General features: G+C 51.5%; 1 protein-coding gene and 1 pseudogene across 1 annotated transcript in view; one reads left to right on the top strand and one right to left on the bottom strand.

The window, feature by feature from the left end:
- Positions 1-16139, bottom strand: part of LOC144577741 (uncharacterized) — an 18032-nt gene extending 1893 nt beyond the window's left edge. Inside the window, exons 1-5 of the mRNA XM_078337922.1 lie at positions 8984-16139; positions 6916-7013; positions 3757-6190; positions 1452-1561; positions 1-1245 (exon numbers count right to left, since the gene is read on the bottom strand). The exon at positions 1-1245 is cut by the window's left edge and continues 1893 nt beyond it. Coding sequence (XP_078194048.1) covers positions 1048-1245; positions 1452-1561; positions 3757-4066 — 618 coding nt within the window. The 5' untranslated portion in view covers positions 4067-6190; positions 6916-7013; positions 8984-16139 and the 3' untranslated portion in view covers positions 1-1047. The remainder of the gene's footprint in view (positions 1246-1451; positions 1562-3756; positions 6191-6915; positions 7014-8983) is intronic.
- Positions 15190-15287, top strand: LOC144577906 (small nucleolar RNA U13; annotated as a pseudogene).
- Positions 16140-17767: the final 1628 nt, after the last annotated feature.

The raw sequence follows: 17767 nt of genomic DNA on the forward strand, positions 1-17767 counted from the left end.
AAATGTCTACGGATGGCAGCCACGAATTCTGGCATCTGTAGCCCTTGGAAGTCCACTCCTCTTGTTGATACTGACGTTTATGCCCTTTTAGTGGGGCTTTGGCTGTGGCGATTGTTTGCGGCGCTGGCTGAAGGATCTCAAGATAGCTAGTGTCAGAACTGAATTACAGGTCCGCCCTGGTAGTGGAGACGAATCCCCACACGTTTGTTCATAGAAGTCATCTTTTGTGTGGATGATGATTTTTGAAGTAGGAGAGCAGAGGAAAAACGGAGGCTGAGCATTTTCCCTAAACGATAGTGGACATTCAAATCCCTCGTGAGGCTGGGCATGGTGGCTCACGCCTGTCATCCAGCACTTTGGGAAGCCGAGGGAGGTGGATCACCAGAGCCTGGACAACTTAGAAAAACATCATCTCTACAAAAATACCTGCCGGTATTTTTGGGAGGCTGAGGGAGGAGTATTGCTTGAATCTGGGAGGTGAAAGTTGCAGTGAGGTGAGATTGTGCCGCTGCGCTCCAGCCTGGGTAGATCATAAATAAGACATATAATTGACTCACAGTTCTACAGGCTGTACAAGCACAGCTCCAGCATCTGCTTGCCTTCTGGTGAGGCCTTGGGAAGCTTACGATCGTGGCAGAAATGGGAGTGTGTGCAAAGAGAGAGAGGAGAGGCAAGGCTCTTTATAAACAAACTGCTCTCAGTTGAACAAATAGAGCAAGAACTCACACTTCACCAAACGCAGGATGCTAAACCACCCATGAGGGATGTACACCCTCTAACAATAGTGAGATTTGGAGGAGACACACATCCAGGCTGTATCAGGCCTTAAATGATTTGTTTTGACTCTTAGCCCGCCAGATGGGACACTTTACCGCACTGTGGAGGAGGGTCAGGGACACGAAGCTGCAGGCACAGAGGTGGATATAGGTGGCTGCCAGACTGCAGGCAGGCTGGAGCTCCCGGGTGCCACAGGAGTCCTGCACACAAAGGCTAAGGAATGGTGCAGGCTCCATCTGAAATCAGAGCCCCCCAGTCACTGTCTCTAGCCTAGGCCTCTGCTCCATGCCAATCCCCAGGGTAGATTGCGGAAAGAGCTTGCTGTGCTCCAGGGCACAGGCTCACACTCACCACCCGGAAGCAGTTCCCCAAGCTGGATGAGGGGTCCTGGAAGAAGGCCCGGTGGGCGGGGCTCTGTCCTGGGCAGGTCGGCTCAGGCTTCTCAGTGGCCCTGCAGTCACCATCCACCTGGTGGGACAGACGCAAGACTCATGCATGCAGCTGAACCATGTGGCTCCCCCACATACATTGGCCTTAGCGGGAGACTCCACCCAACCCTGGGTCCGCAAAGACCACTGCAGAGCCGGCAGGCCACCTGCCGCTCCTGGGACTCTACAGTGAGCGGCCCTCAAGACACTCAGCTAGAGGGAAGAAAAGCAGGTGAACCTGCTCACCTGCCAGGCCGGGCTGAGCTCCTCCAGATTGTGAGCCACAGAGCCGTCCGGCAACATCAGATCGGTGCCTGCTTCGTTGTCGCTGGTGTCCAGAAGGCCAGCGGATATGCCTGTGGGGAGGAGGAAAGATGAGGTGATCCTGAGAGCCCCTGATCCTCCCCCAGGGGTCCTGGATGAGAGATGAGCCTCAGGCACACGAAGGATTGGTAAAATCCCTCCACCCCAGACTCCCAGAGCTCTGGCCCCAAACCCTCATCAGAAGAAGGAGACAAAGCACAGAGACTGAGGACAGCATGTGTCCCCCTATCCCCTCTCCACATCGTCAGCACGAGTGGCCAGAATCCAGGCCTGCCCTTTGTGTTCTTTGGCAGAGGGACCACAGAAAGGCCAACTCCACCTTGGAGCCATATATCCAAGGGATGCGGGAAGAAAGCCTGGGCCTTGGTGCCAGCCTCTCAACCACAGTGGCTGCCTACAGCTCGGGGACCTGTTGCACTGGAAGCTGAGAATGGTGCATCCCGAACAGGATTTTGATGGTGGGCCAACTCTGCCAGGGCCCAGATTAACCGTGGTGCCACAGGTGCACAGTCAGGCTGCAGAGGCCGGTGACCACGTCACAGGACATGGAGACCCCCTCCTCACTGGCCGGCTCAATCCTGGGGACCTCCCTCCTTTTCATGGCAAAAGGCAGCCGGAGGTCTGGACGGCTATCCCGTGGCATGGAGGAGTTGTACAGCCTGTAGGCCTGTGGACCGGAGGAAGTGGGCAGGAGGGATGACCGACAGCCAGGGGACGAGCTTGAAAGTGCCATCCCCCAGGCAACCTGCCACAGGCATAGGTCTCCAGGGGAAGCTCGGGCCTCTCCTCCTCACCTAAAGGCTGGAGTAGATGAGGGTCACATGGTTCAGCTCCAAGGTCAGGGCCATGAGGCCCAAGCCTGTCCGACTCAGCATCCGTGAGAATGTGCTGTGAGCAAAGTCTTGGGCCAGGAGGATGCTGCTGCACTGGACGCTGAGGTCCCACACCCGGCCGTCAAAAGTCACCACGTGCTGGGCCCCGGCAACCAGGGCGTGGTCTGGGGAGAAGCAGCCACAAAGGCACGCTGAGTGGAGCCAGCTCCACCCACCGCAGTGGGAGCATGATGCCTTTTGGGTACCCCATTGCCTAAAGCCTTGGCTTAGCCTGCCCTGAGGCCAGGAGTCCCCCTCCCCTGGTGCGGTGGCCAGAGGCCCAGTGATCCCCCACCAGCTTCAGGATGACGTGAGCTGAAGGGCTATGGCCCGATTCAGCCATAACGAGGAATGGAGTCCCCAGACCCGCTACAAAACTGCTGTGCTAAGTAACATAGCCTGGCTCAGAGGCCACATAGTCATCCTTCTGTTTACATCGGATGTCCAGAGCAGGCACAGCCATGGACACAGCAGGCAGACTGGTAGCTTTTAAAAACAATTGTGGTAAGACATGCACAACTCTGAATAAACTGGAAGCCACTGAATCGTGCACTTAAAATTCACACATCGGCCGGGCACGGTGGTGCTAAGCCATCCCAGCACTTTGCGAGGCTGGGGAAGGAGGATCACTTGAACCCAAGAGGTCAAGGGTGCGGGGAGCCGAAAGCGCACCTCTGCACTCCAACCATGACAACAGAGTGAGACCTAGTCTCAAAAAAATAAAATTATACAAGTCATCCATTTAATCTCAAGGAAGCTGCTCAGGTGGGGAAAAAACATTGACCGTTTAAGTGGATGGCCAACGGCTCCCTCAAACATGACACTGGTGTGCTACAGACCAACCGTGTTCAGGGTAGGGAAGAGATGGCCTGTGAAGGAACAGGTCTGACCAGTCCAGCCAGTATAACCCCTGAGCTGTGCCTTGGGGGTGTTCGTGCCCATGGTGGGAAAGCACCATCCATCGTGCACAGCCAGACACCTGTTGGCCAGGGCCAGCATCCCAAAGGAGGCGCTACCAGCCCCGTGGTCAGCTGTCAGAACTGAGGGGCACAGAGAAGCCCATGGTCACACGCACAGGACTTCAAGACCAGGCTGTTTTTTTTTTTTTTTACAAGATCAGCGTGCTGCTTAGACCTGACTACACCCACGCTTCTAGGGAGCCGTAGACTTCCATGTGAGTCGCACACAGATAAACCGCTACTTGCCAAGCCTGGGTAAGGTGGCTCCCCCACGGACATGAGGGGCTCCCTCGTGCATTAAGAACCGTACATGCTCCTTACCCACGTGAGTGAGCCATGTGGTTACCTGCATTTCACAGTAAAGGAAGCTGAGTCCACGGATTTTAGCAGACTCACCTGAGCCACAGGCAAGCTTCTCGGGAGCCCAGAGCTCATCGTCCCAGCACCGCCCTTGGCTGCACTGCTGGGCCAGGTCATATAATCTGGAGAAAAGCAGGATGTGCAGCCTCAGCCCTAGTTCCATAGGACCTTGGGAAGTCCAATAGGCTCTGGGCCTAGCACGGTAATGCCACAGGCCTCTGCAGGCTTCCCTGTGCCCCCACAGTCCCTCCCCCTGCATGGCCCTGCTGTTGTGCCCACAGGGTGGGGGGCTCCCAGGGAGTAGGGTGGCACAGCCCGGGGCAGGACTCATTCCTCCAGAGACCATGCAGCAGGCGGCATCTGAGCCGGTAGAACTCGGATGGCATGTTGGCCCTGGACAGGTGTCGGAGTGGCCACGCCAACTTCTCCTCCATCAGGTAGCCAGTCCCCCACACCACATCGCCCCCAGGCAGCAGCGGCGTCACCACCACTGAGTAGTTCCTAGAGGGAACCCGCAGGACAAGCTGCTGAGCCGTGCTTTCTTTGGCTGCAGACGGGGAGCTCACAGGTCTGCAGGAAGAGCTCTACCATGGAGAGCATTGGGGTGCATCTTGGGGAGGGCTGTCCTTGTTCTAGAAAATCCCATAATGAGCTGGAGGAGCAGAGAGGCTGGCATGACAGCGGAGGTGGTGGGTGATGCCAGGACAGAAACAAGCTGCCCTATTTTGATGACACAGATATCTTATGTCATGTCTGATCTGCCCCCTGGGTCTTGGGCAGCATGGGGACTCTGTGTGTGGATGCAAAAAATAGGAGCTGGAAGGTGTAGGAAATTGTTTTGTTTTGTTGAGACAGAATCTCATTCTGTTTCCCAAGCTTGAGTATAGTGGTGCGATCTCGATTCCCAGCTACCTCTGCCTCCTGGGTTTAAGTGATTCTCCTTTCTCAGCCTCCAGAGTAGCTAGAACTACATGCGCTCACTGCCATGCCTGACTGATTTTTAAATTTTTAGTAGAGTCAGTGTTTCACCATGTTGGCTACGCTGGTCTCGAACTCCCGACCTCAAGTGATCTGCCCAAAGTGCTGAGATTACAGGCATAAGCCAGTGTGCCTGACGGACAGGTCTAGGCAATTTCTACAGTTGAGAGGAGGACTGGAACTTTCTCAATATGTAGAGTAGGGTCAAGCCTGTGAGATCTGAATGATCGGGGAGATCTCGGCTCATGTCGGGGTGGAGTGGGAAGAGAAATATTGCACGCTCTGTTGTTGATGGGCCACTGAGGGGGACGGGCAGGTGAACTCGCTTACCTTTTAGGGAGCCCAGAGGCCCTGCAGCTGGGGGCGGGAAGCAGCTTCAACACCCTCACTGCAATTTAAATCCATTTTTTGGTATCCCAACGAGATTCCACTCACCGGGTAGGCGAATAACCAGGCAGGTGATTGTTCGACCAAGCCAAAGCCCCGCCCTGGGAGCTCTTCCCTTCCTCAGCCTACATTCTGACCGCAAGGTGGCAGGAGCAGGAACTTGTATTACGTGGAGCCTTTTCCCCATGATGTGGGTCCGGTCCCTATTCTACAGCTGGGGAAACTGAGGCACACAGAGCCGATGCAGAGACATCCCAGGAAGAGGCAGACCCAGAATCCAGATGCTATGCAAGGCCACCGGCATGGAAGAAGGGGCGGCCCCCTTGCCTGTAGCCCGGTTCCTGGTGGGCATCATGGCTGTGAGGGAAAAGGATATTTGGTCCCCAGGCCCCTGCTCTACACTGGGTTCCCCATTTCTATCCACCACCCCCGTGTTCTCAACACAGGGACAAAAGGGGCCTTTTGAAGTGAAAGGGTGATCACAGCCTTCGTAGGTCAGAGCAGAAGCCAGAGTCCTCCTCTCATCCCCTAGCCTTGGAACCTCCCAGTCGCATCAGCCCCACCACCTTGCTATTCAAACAGGACAGGCACGGTGGCTCATGCCCGTAATCCCAGCACCGAGTCTCTGGAGCCCAGGATTCTGAGACCAGCCTGGGTAATACAGTGAAATCCCACCTCTACTAAAGATACAAAAATTAGCCGGGTATGATGGTGAATGCTTGTAATCCCAGCAACTTGGCAGGCTGAGGCAGGACAATCACTTGAATTTGAGAGAGGTTGCAGTGAGCTGAGATCACACCACGGCACTCCAGCCTGGGTGACGGAGAATGAGACTCCATCTCAAAAACAAACAGGCCAAGCACATCCCTCTCCCAGTCCTCTGTGCAGTGGAGCCCCCACCTGGAGCTCTCTTTCCACACTGGCCCCGTGGCTCTTGCTTGAACTGTACTTTCCCCTCAAAGCTGGCCATGGCCACACCATAGGATCCCCAGCTCACCGTCTCACCAATGTTCCATCTCAAGCATTTGCCACCTAAGGTATGGCTCAGTGGTGGTAAACGATGAGCGGTGGGCCACACCCAGCCTGTAGCCGGCTTCTGCACAGCCTGCAAGAAAGAAGGGCTTTTATGTGTTTAAAAGATTACATAACAGGTCGGGAGTAGTGGCTCATGCCTGTAATTCCAACACTTTAGAAGGCCAAATGGGTTACATTACTGAAGGTCAGGAGTTTGAGACCAGCCTGGAGTGGCAAAACCCTGTCTACTAAAAACGCAAAAAATTAGCCAGGTGCAGTAGTGCACACACCTGTAATCCCGGCAACCTGGAGGGCTGAGGCAGGAGAATCACTTGAACATAGGAGGCAGAGGTTGCAATGAGCTGAGATCACACAACTGAGACAGAGCAAGGCTCCATTTAAAAAAAAAAGATGATTACAAAGCAAAAGCAAGGAAATGTGACAGAGCAGAATGGCCTGCTTAAGAGGTGACCCTCGGGCTTTCTGCAGGGAATTGTGCACACTCTGCTGTAGATGATTTCTTGGGCTTCGTGTCTGTCTCTCAGTAAAACTGAGCTTCCTGAAGGCAGGGGTCAGCTTTGCCCACTGCACTCCTCTGCAGCAGCTCCTAAAATCCTGCCTGCACTGGGACTGTGCTCACGAGGTCTCTCTGGAGTGAGGAAGAAACCCCATTTTCTCTCCTGTGAAATAAGGAGTGAAGAAGCCTCTGTGTAGGGCGGTCAAAGTACTCAGTGAGTCAGAGCGTGTTGAAGCGTTCAGCACTGCACCTGATACGTGGCAGGAACGCTGCATGCGACACCCCAAACCCAGCGTTACCTGGCTGTGAGGCCATACAGGTCAAGCAGGGCTTTGCAGGGCCTCTTCAGTGCCCATGAGAACTTAACCTCAGCCCAGGACGGCATCTGGTGGGCCACCTGGAAAGGGAGGGGACAGTGAGAGCTGTCTCGGTCGTCCTCAACTGCCAGCCACATCTCATCCTTGCTCTCACTCACCAGCTCCAGGGTGCCTTTCATGACCCCCAGGGTCAACTTGATACCCCTGGGACCCTGGTTGCCTGGCATCCTGGGCACCCAGGCCTGTAGCCACCACATGGCCTCCTCTGCCCACTCCCTCCACACCTCCTCCAGGGGCCACAACATCACATCCAGGTAGGAGTCCTTCAGTGTGGCCAGGGGCCCTGCAACTGGCAGCCAACACCCACCGTGAGGCCTCTGGGCAGCTCAGAGGCCCAGCCCAGGCCTCAGAGATAGGGCCTCTTCCTGGGACTAAGATGGTGGGGGGAGTGGAGGAAAAGGAATAGAGCAGCAGGCACTGGAGATTGCTAGTGAGTTGTCACAGCAGACCCGAGCTGCCTCTGCATGGCCTGCTCATAGCTTGTCTGGGAACTTGGACTGGGGGAGGGTTCCCACCAATCCTAGGAGTGATATGAGGCGCTCTGCGTCTGAACTGTTTGTACAAACGTGGTTTATGCCAGACCCCTGCTTGCCTCCTAGGAGTCTGACAGTGTGCTCTGAGCCGAGCGGCACCTGCCAATTAGGCAGCCACACCAAACACCCTGGGTGACATAGTGCTGGGACAGACAAGTGCATCCCATGTGAAGGCACAGGGACTGGGAAAGGATACTAGGTGCTGGCCGTGGTTCATCCTACACTCCGCCCGGCCCCCTTCCCTGTGCCAACACTCCTGCCTCCTCTCTCACTGTAGTCAATGACAGCTGTGAACAGCATAGTGTGCAGAGTCCTGAGCACTTTTTCAAATTCACTGCCCTGTGGGTGGCCATGGGACTCTGGCACAGAAGAGAGGCTATGGAGGTGACATTCAACAGCCAATCAGAGGGACGCCAACCCTGACATTGGGCAAGGTCTTAGCCCCGGATGGTGGAGAGGTCAGAAGTACCTAGTCCTGCCAGGAGGGCAGTTGGAACAAGGCAGCTGCCACTATGCCTGGCTAATTTTGGTATTTTAATAGAGATAGGCTTTCACCATGTTGGCCAGGCTGGTCTTGAACTCCTGACCTCGTGATCCGCCTGCCTCAGCATCCCAAAGTGCTGGAATTACAAGCGTGAGCCACTGTGACTGGCTTTTTTTTTTTTTAACTTATTATTTGTTTATTTTAGAGATAAGATCTCACTCTGTTGCCCAGGCTGGAGTACGGTGGCACATTCTTGACTCATTGCAACCTCTGCCTCCAGGGCTGAAGCAACCCTAGATGAATAGGCATAAGACTGAAGCTGAAGTGCCAGCCCTGGATTCATTCCTATATGGCTATGCTATTGGAAGCAAGTTCATCTCTGGGGATGAGCTCAGGGTACTCAGATCGCCACTTGCCAGACTCAGGTGCTCTCTCTGGACATCCCACCTGGCCGGGGCACCCGCCTTGTGACTGAAAGCCAGGATCTGTGTGCAGTGGAGTGTGCGGCCCGGCCCCGGCCTGTAGGCGCCGTCTGAGCCGCTCTCTGTCTGCAGCCTCTGGCCAGTGCTGCACTGGTGCGCTGGCTGCTTTGCCTGAGCTGTGAGGATCGATCAAAGAACCCCTACCCTCCTCTGCCAGGCGGCCCTCCACCAGGGCTCCAAGAGGAGGAGGCCCAAGCCCAGCCTGGCCTCTGCCGTGTTCTCCCAGCCATGTGGTCTGCTTCACCCGTCACTCCGTTAAAACCTGTCCGTGGGGAGGTCTTAAGAGATGAATGAATGTCGCCTAAACAGACACACCTTTTTTTTCTTTTTTTCCTAATGAGCAGGTACTAAGTCCTACTCAGAGCTCACAGAATGACTGATGGAAAATCCTGTGGTGACAGCGTATTTTAGCTCACAGAGCCACAGCCACAGGAACCGGGGAAGGCCCTGCCACCTCCACCTTCCCCGCAGCCAGGCATGCAGTGCCTTACCCGGGAGGCCATACGGGATCCTCAGGGAGTTGGTCCTCAGCCAGCCCCGCTGCTGCAGCAGGCCAAGGGCATGCAGCCCTGACAGTCCTGACACGAACAGCTTGGCATCCGGGGCAGCCAATCATCATCCAGCCTCCTTCCTTTCCATCGGTGCTGCAGGGATAGAGAGCAGGCAAATGAAAGGGTCAGCCCTCAGGGACCGACACCCCCAGCCCCAGGCAAAAAAAGGACTCGGGAATACCCCAGGGTCCTTGGGATTGGGGGATCCTTGAAGAGTCAACACCTGTGCCCTGCACAACAGCCCACAGACAGGCCTGATCGTGGCTCGCTGCAGCCTTGACCTCCAAGACTCAATCGATCCTTTCACCTCAGCCTCCCAAGTAGCTGGTACTACAGACATGTGCCACCTCCTTGGCTAACTTGTGTGTGTGTGTGTGCACGTGCATATATATATATACACATCATTTTTTTTTTCTGTAGAAACAGGGGTCTCAGTATGTTTCCCAGGCTGGTCTTGAACTCCTGGGCTCAAGCAATTCTCTTGCCTTGGATTCCCAAAGTTCTGGGATTATAGGTGTGGGACACTGTGCTTGGCCCAAGGATAAAGTAGAATGAGGCCGGGCAGAGTGACTCATTCCTGTAATTCCAGCACTTTGGAAGGCCAAGGCAGGCAGATTTCCTGAGGTCAGGAGTTTCAGACTAGCCAGGCCAACATAGTAAAACACTGCCTCTACAAAAATACAAATAAATAAATAAATAACCAAGTATGGCAGGAGGCACCTGTAATCCCAGCTACTTGGGAGGCTGAGGCAGGAGAACCGTTTGAACCCAGGAGGCAGAGGCTGCGGTGAGCCAAGATTGCACCATTGCATCCAGTCCGAGCAACACTGTGAGATTCTGTCTCAAAAAAAAAAAAAAAAAAAAAAGAAGTAGAATGAAACAAAATCAAATAGGACAGATGACAAAAGAATTAACTACACATCATGGGTCGTTAAATAAATTTCACCTTCTGAAGCTTCTGCGTCTGCAACACTGAAGGTCATCCAGAACAGACAGGTGGAAATGGGCCAGCTGTTATGACTCCCAAACACCCACGTGAGGTGGTCAACAGCCACCGCTCCGAGTGCCCCCAGCCCCGGCTCCTGTCCTTACCTTAGAATCTTTCAGAAAACATAAGCGGCACACCCTGGTGTCACCGCCCTGGCTCTGGCACAGTGCCAGCATCTGCTAAGCCTGTGCGTGTGTTTTAAATGCCCCGTGTATTTTACGCCAAAGTTTTACATATGTTTCTTATAGTGGGTGAGAATAAGAACAACCCAAAATCTGCTATTTTATGGTTTGTGGGGACAGCTGGAGGTTGTGGGAAGTTCTGGGGGCTCACACTGAGCCTGAGTCTGTCCTTAGATGGGATGTTGATATTGAGAAACTGAAGTGATGAAGACCATCAGGAGGCATTTGGCCCACACCCTAGCCTGGTCATGGAGGAGACAGGGCACAGGGAGTTGCATCTCCTACCTGTCACATGGGCCTGGTCACTCAGCAGATGGCTCAGCGATGTGGAGAGGCCAGCTTGCTGCCCACCTGCTGTGTGAGGTTCCCTGTAAAGATGACAGGGCTGCCCCCATCACCAGTTTCATCTCCAGCTGTGCCTAAAACCACTCAGCCTTGCCGACCATGGGTGGCAGCAGGTCTCTCTAGCCCTGAAAAGGCCTTGGTGTCATCTGAAATGACAGGCTTGGCCGGCAAGCCCAGCCATGATCACTCAAGCTGGGACCAGAGAGAGGGCAGGAGATAGCCCGGCTAATGGCTTTCTATGCCGATTCTTCCGCAATTTTTAATTTTTCTTGAGACGGAGTCTCACTCTGTCACCCAGGCTGGAATGCAGTGGCAGGATCCAGGTACATTGCAACTTTCGCCTCCCGGGTTCAAATGATTCTCCTGCATCAGCCTTTCAAGTAGCTGGGATGACAGACGCACACCACAGTGCCCAGCTAATTTTTGTATTTTTAGTAGAGACGGGGTTTTACCACGTTGGCGAGGCTGATCTCAAACTCCTGAGCCCAAGTGATCCGCCCACCTTGGCCACCCAAAGTGCTGAGATTACAGGTGTGAACCACTATGCCCAGGCCTTCCCCAATTTTTTAAACTCCGGATTTCTCAAAATTAGAAACCTGTGTTATAAACACAGAGGACTCCTCTTCTCTCCTTGACAACCCCCTCATTGGATCCATCAGGAACTCAGTCGACCGTCGCTATGGAATGTGACTAGAGTCAACCTCATCTGCCACCTACGCTGCACACCAGCTCCAGCCCTGGTTATTGAATCTGTCTGACAGCAACATCCTCCTGGCTCTTCCAGCTCCCATCCCGCCACTGGCAACGGATCTCCACTTGCAGACCAGACACGTCCGATGATGGCATATAGCGTTTTTTACTGTACAATCCAAAGTCCTTGAGGCCCGTGAAGCCAGAATTTTGTTGGTCACTGGTGCAGACATTGGCGGGCGGGCCACAGGAACAGCTCACTACACTCCAAGGCTCCACGTGAGAGATCCTCTAGGAAAGCCACGAGCAACTACAAATACCGCGTTTGATGGCCCTGCCAACCTGCAGACACACCTCACACACCCCTCTGATAGCCACTAGCTAGTCAGTTCACCCAAAAGATGTCAAAACAATACTATTATCAGACCGTCACTACTTAATGCTGTATTTCCCTGATCCCCACCGACGTATGTGCAGATGTGTGTGGACGAATGTGTATGCATCTGTGTACAGATTTATCTGTACATGGATGTGTGTAGATGTGTATGTATACAGCTATACCAAAATACACAGATAGGTGTGCATGAATGTGTGGATATGGATTGTGTGTACAGTGATGTGTACATGAAGGTGTCTATATGTAGACATGTGTATGAATGTGTGGGTGTACAGACGTGTGTGTGGATGTAAAGACATGTATATATATGGATGTGTGTATATGAATGTATGTGTACAGATATGTCTACATGTGGATGTAGATGCTTGCAGCTCTTCCTGCTGACGGGCACCTCCTAGCGCTGGCTTTCTCCAGTATGTATCAGAAGCTGTGCGGTGGTGTCAGAGCTTCCTCAGGGTGCGGGTGAACTGGGTGAGCACAGAATTTCTCTCCCAAACCACGACGTTTTGCCGTTAAAGACAACGCTAGTCACAAATGCGTCAGGTCAGCAGGCATAAACTGGGGCTCTGCAGGCAACCCAGGACACAACCCCCACACACCAGGGTAGGGGGTGCCAAACAGAACGCTTCCAACATCAACCTTAAATCCCACAAACTCTAAGGTTGAACACGAGCCTCGAACCCCTGGGCCCAGGGATTCGAGGTTGAACCCAAGCTCTGGCACTTTGTATTCATGAGCTCATCTGCCTCAGTTTCCTCATCTTAAATGTGGTTACAAAGAGGACTTGAAGAACAGACTTCCTCTCTGCTGGAACAGGATCCAGAAAGTTGGAGTGCTGGCTGTTACTGTAATTTTGATGAGTCTGGGGCAGATGGAAGTAGAATTTCTCCAAAGGCAAATAAACATTTTGAGGCTTCAGACAGCTCTATAGAGAGTGGCAGGAAGGTCTGAGGGGGAGGTACGGGCAATCTGTGCGTGCATATGTAGCAAATAACAAGACGTTCAAGGGCCCCTGGGAGTTCTGGTAATGAGGCAGAAGTCTCAGCCATCAGACAGGTGGGGCTGTAGGAGGACGACGGCTCTCCCCTGACATGAGTCTTCACCCAGGCTGATGGCAAAAGGTGGAAGTGGAGAGAGTATTTATGCAGCAAGACATCCAGCTCGGCTTCAGATGCTATACTCCAGGCCCCAGAGAAGACACTGAAAACTGAGGCAGAATCGGTGATCCTATGCTGAACCTGCCCAGTGGTCATACCTGGCGAGATCAAGTCTAAAGCTGCTATTTGTATCTGGCTGGAGTACGGCGGCACGATCTCGACTCACTGCAACATCCGCTTTCCAGATTCAAACAATTCGCATGCCTCAGCCTCCTGAGATGGGCCTACATGCGTGCACCACCACGCTCATGTAAGTTTTGTATTTTTGGTAGAGGCAGGGTTTCACCTTCCTGGCCAGCCTGGGCCCAAATTCCTGACTTCATGTGATCCTTCCGCCTTGCCTCACAACATTCGTACACTTTTTGAAGTCACTGATCTGCCTGAAAAGGGGATAGAAGTTTTAAATCTCCCCGGGATGGAGGAGGCAGACACAAAATTTCAACACAAGGACAAGAGCTTCAAGTGACTAAGCTCTATCCAGGTACCTTTTGGTAAGATCTCTTGAAAAGCACCTACATAGATGAAAACGACCCTGAACAATATAGTAAGACCGATCTCCACTAAAAAGAAAATAAAAATATAGAAAGGCATGGGGGCACAGGTTTTAGTCTCTGCTACTTGGGAGGCTGAGGAAAGAGGATCGCTTGGGCCCAGGGGTTCAAGGCTGCAGTGAATTAGGATTATGCCATTAAATAGAAGACCTTGTAAAAGAAAAAGTGGGGGAGAGAAAAAAGAGGAGGATGAGAGGGGGAAAGGGAAGAAAAAAGTAGGAAGAGGGAATAGTGAGAGGGAAAGAAAGAAAAGAAAAGAAAAAAAAAGAAAGAAAATAGAAAAGAAATGAGAAAAACATATAAACATTCTGGCCAGGGAATTCCACTGTTAAAAATGTACTCTGTGAGAGAATGGTGTTCTCGACAGAATAATTTTAACAGGAAACCTGGGAAAAACTCAAGAGCACTTCATTATGAAACTAGCTGAATACATTCCATTCCATGGACTATTACATGGTCATTTGCACTACACGGGAGATGCTGATTTTATTAGGTAAATATATTAACTCCACGTGCTGATTGTGTGCATAGATCATCTCGGAAAAGAATCACCAAAGGAACCGTAACAGTGGTTGGCTTCGAGGAGGGGTGGGAGAGCGGCTTTAAGGCTGCACCAACACCAACCGATAGAACTTTTTGAAATAAAGACCATATTTCCGGGCCATCTGCAGCTGTGGAGCACTTGAAATGTGGCCCACGCAAAGAACCAAATCTTTCATTGTCTTAAATGTTAATTTATTTAGATTTTTTTTTCTTTTTTGAGATGGAGTCTCGCTCCGTTGCCCAGGCTGAAGTGAAGTTGCATGATCTTGGCTAACCGCAACCTCTGTCCCCCAGGTTCAAGCACTTCTTTTGCCTCAGCTTCCAAAGTAGATAGGGTTATATGGGCTCACTGCCGCATCCGGTTGCTTTTTGTGTTTTTAGTAGAGATGGGGTTTCACCATGTTGGTCAGGCTGCTCTCAAACTCCTAAGCTCAGGTGAGCCACCCGACTCGGCCTCCTAAAATGCTGGGATTACAGGCATGAGCCACCGTATCAGGCCTCACGTAGATTTCATAAACACATATGCCATGAGCTGCCATATGGGAGACTCGGTTCTATACTCTTTCATAGTTTTTGAACTTTGAATCATTTAAATGCATGGCCTATTTTTTTTAGTTGTGGCACTTAATAGAATAATATTTAGATTGTATTAATCTAAATAAAATCTACCATAGAATTTACATCGTACCAGTGAATGCTGATATATAAAAAAATTGCCAAGGTGTATGTGTGTGTGTGTGTGTGTGTGTTCATGTGCACGCTTATATGTATGTATATTTCACTTTTTTTGAGTTAGTCTCGCTCTGCCACCCAGTCTGGAGTGCGGTAGTATGAACCTGGCTCACTGCAACCTCTGCCTCTAGGGTTCAAGCGGTTCTCCTGCCTAAGCTTCCCGAGTAACTGGGATTACAGGTACACACCACCACATCCAGCTCATTTTTGTATTTTTAGTAGAGAAGGCGTTACACCATGTGGGCCGGGCTGGTCTTGAACTCCTGATCTCAAGAGATCCACCTGCCTTGGCCTCCCAAAGTACTGAGGATTACAGGCATGAGCCAGCATGCACAGATAAAAAGTGTGTTTTTTCAGAAAAATGAACAACGTACAAACAAAAAATAGGGAACAGCTGGGGGTGGTGGCTCATTCATATAATCCTAGCTCTTTGGGAGGCTGAGGTGGGAAGATCGCTGGAGTCCAGGAGGTTAAGGCTGCGGTGACCCATGATTGCACCACTGCCCTCCAGCATGAGTATTGCAGCAAGACCCTGCCTCAAGAAAAACTAAAATTTTAAAAAACCAAAACCTAAGCACGACAATTGGGTTATCAGGCTATTTTATGATATGTGCCATTCTCAAAACTTGTTACGGTATCATCACATCACTCATCCGACACGAAAAAATAAAAAATAAAACCCAGAAACTCAAACTAAAAATATGTGCAAATCTATAGTGTTATGCGTTGTGCTCTGTCTCCCCGAAAGATGCTGAAGCCCTATGCCGCAGGGTCTGTGGATGCGACCTTATTTGGAAATAGCCTCTTCCCATGTGATCGAGCTAAGCTGAGGTAATGAGGGTGAATCCTAATCCAGTGTGCCTGGTGTCCTTATAAAAAGGGGATGTGCGGACAAAGACACCTACAAAGGGAAGACAGTTTCAAGACAGAGACAGAAGACCACCTGCAAGCCAAGGAACTCTGGAGGCTCTGAGAATCCATGAGCGAGACCTGGGACGGACCTCCCTCACAGCCTTCAGAGAAAAAACAAACAAACAAACAATAAAAAATCCCTTGATTTCAGACTCCTGGTATCCAGAACTGTGAGAATAAATCTCTGTGGTTGAAGCCACACAGTTTAGGGTACTTTGTTAAGGCAGCGCTGGGAAATGAATGCAGAGTTCTTGGGGCACGCATCCACACTTCTGAAGGAAATGTGGGACGTGCAATGCTTGAACTTACAATTCATACTTTTCTATACTCTGAATTCTTTTTTTTTAAGAGGCAGGGTCTCACTCTGTCACCCAGGCTGGAGTGCAGTGGCACAAGCATGGCTCACTGCAGCCTCCAGTTCCTGGGATGCAGCAATCCTCTTGCCTCAGCCTCCTGAGTAGCTGAGACTATGGGCACATGCCACTGTGCCCAATTTTTAAAAAATGTTTTGTAAAGATGGGGTCATGCTATGTTGCCCAGGTTTACCTGGAACTCCTAGCCTCAAGTGATCTTTCCATCTTGGCCTCCAAAATTCTGGAATTATAGGTATAAGCCATTGTAACTGGCTTGCCTTTTAAAAAACAAAAACAAAACCAGAATCTTCATATATTGCCCAGGCTGGAGTCCAGGGACATGATCTTGGCTCACTGCAACCTCCACCTCCTCGGTTCAAGCAATTCTTTTGCCTCAGCCTCCCGAGTAAGTCAGCTTATAGTCTCCTACCACCACACCTAGCTAATTTATGTATTTTTATTACAGGCGAGGTTTCACCTGTGGGCCAGGCTGTTCTCGAACTGCTGACTTCAGGTGATCCGCCCACTTCAGCCTCCCAAAATGCTATGATTGTGGCTCACTGCAACCTCCGCTCCTGGGTTCAAGCAATGCTCCTGCCTCAGCCTCCCAAGTAGCTGGGATGACAGGTTCCTGCCACCATGCCAGTTTTTGTACCTTTAGCAGAGACGGTGTTTCACCATGTTGGCCAGGCTGCTCTTGAACCCCCGACATCAGGTGATCCGACTGCTTCAGCCTCCCAAAAGGATAGGATAACAGGCATGTGCCACTGTGCCCGGCCCACTTCTGTTATTATTACAGTGTAATATATAATGAAATATTTACACAACTCACCGTAACATAAAATTAGTGGGAGCCCTGAGCTTGTTTTCCTGAAACTAGAGCATCCCTTCTGAAGGTGACGGGAGACATTGACAGATAAACAGGCATTGGATTCTCATAAGGGGCACGCAGTCCAGCTCCCTCGCATGTGCTGCTTATGGTAGGGTTTGCATTCCTATGAGACTCTAACAATGCCACTGATCTGACAGAAGCTGGAGCTCAGGTGGTGATGCCAGAAATAAGGAGCGGCTGTGAACACAGATAAAGCCTCCCTAGCCCGTTCGCTGCTCACCTGCTGTGCTGCCTGCCCAGTTTCTAACAGGTGAGATGGGCATGGTGGCTCGTGCCTGTAATCCCAGCACATTGGGAGACTGAGGCAGGTGGATCACCTGAGGTTGGGAGTTCGAGACCAACCTGACCAACATAGAGACACCCTGTCTCTACTAGAAATACAAAAATTAGCCTGGCATGGTGGCTCATACCTGTAATCACAGCTACTTGGGAGTCTGAGGCAGGAAACTGGCTTGAATCTGGGAGACAGAGGTTGCAGAGAGTCAAGATCATGCCATTGCATTCCAGCCTGGGCAACAAGAGCAAAACTCCCTGTCAAATTAAAAAAAAAAAAAATCCCGGGTGCAATGGCTCACACTTGCAATCCCAGCACTTTGGGAGAATGAGGAGGGCAAATCACCTGAAGTAAGGCGTTTGGGACCAGCTTGGCCAACATGGTGAAACCCTGTCTCTACTAAAAATACAAAAATTAGCCAGGTGTGGTGGTATATGCCTGTAATCCCAGCTACTCAGGAGGCTGAGGTGGAAGAATTACTTGAGCCTCGGAGATGGAAGTTACATTTACCTGAGATAGCACCGCTGCACAGACTGAGACTCTGTCTCAAAGAGAGAGAGAGAGAAAAAAAAAAGAAAAACAAAAACAGGCTACTGGTACATATCCGTGGCCAGGAGGGTTGGGGACCCAAGCTGTAGACAATATGTAATGATCAAATCGGGGTAACTGAGACAGTCATCACCTCAAATATTTATCTTTTGTTTTGGG

Source organism: Callithrix jacchus, chromosome 9, assembly GCF_049354715.1.
Source record: "Callithrix jacchus isolate 240 chromosome 9, calJac240_pri, whole genome shotgun sequence".
NCBI classification, from domain to species: Eukaryota; Metazoa; Chordata; class Mammalia; order Primates; family Cebidae; genus Callithrix; species Callithrix jacchus.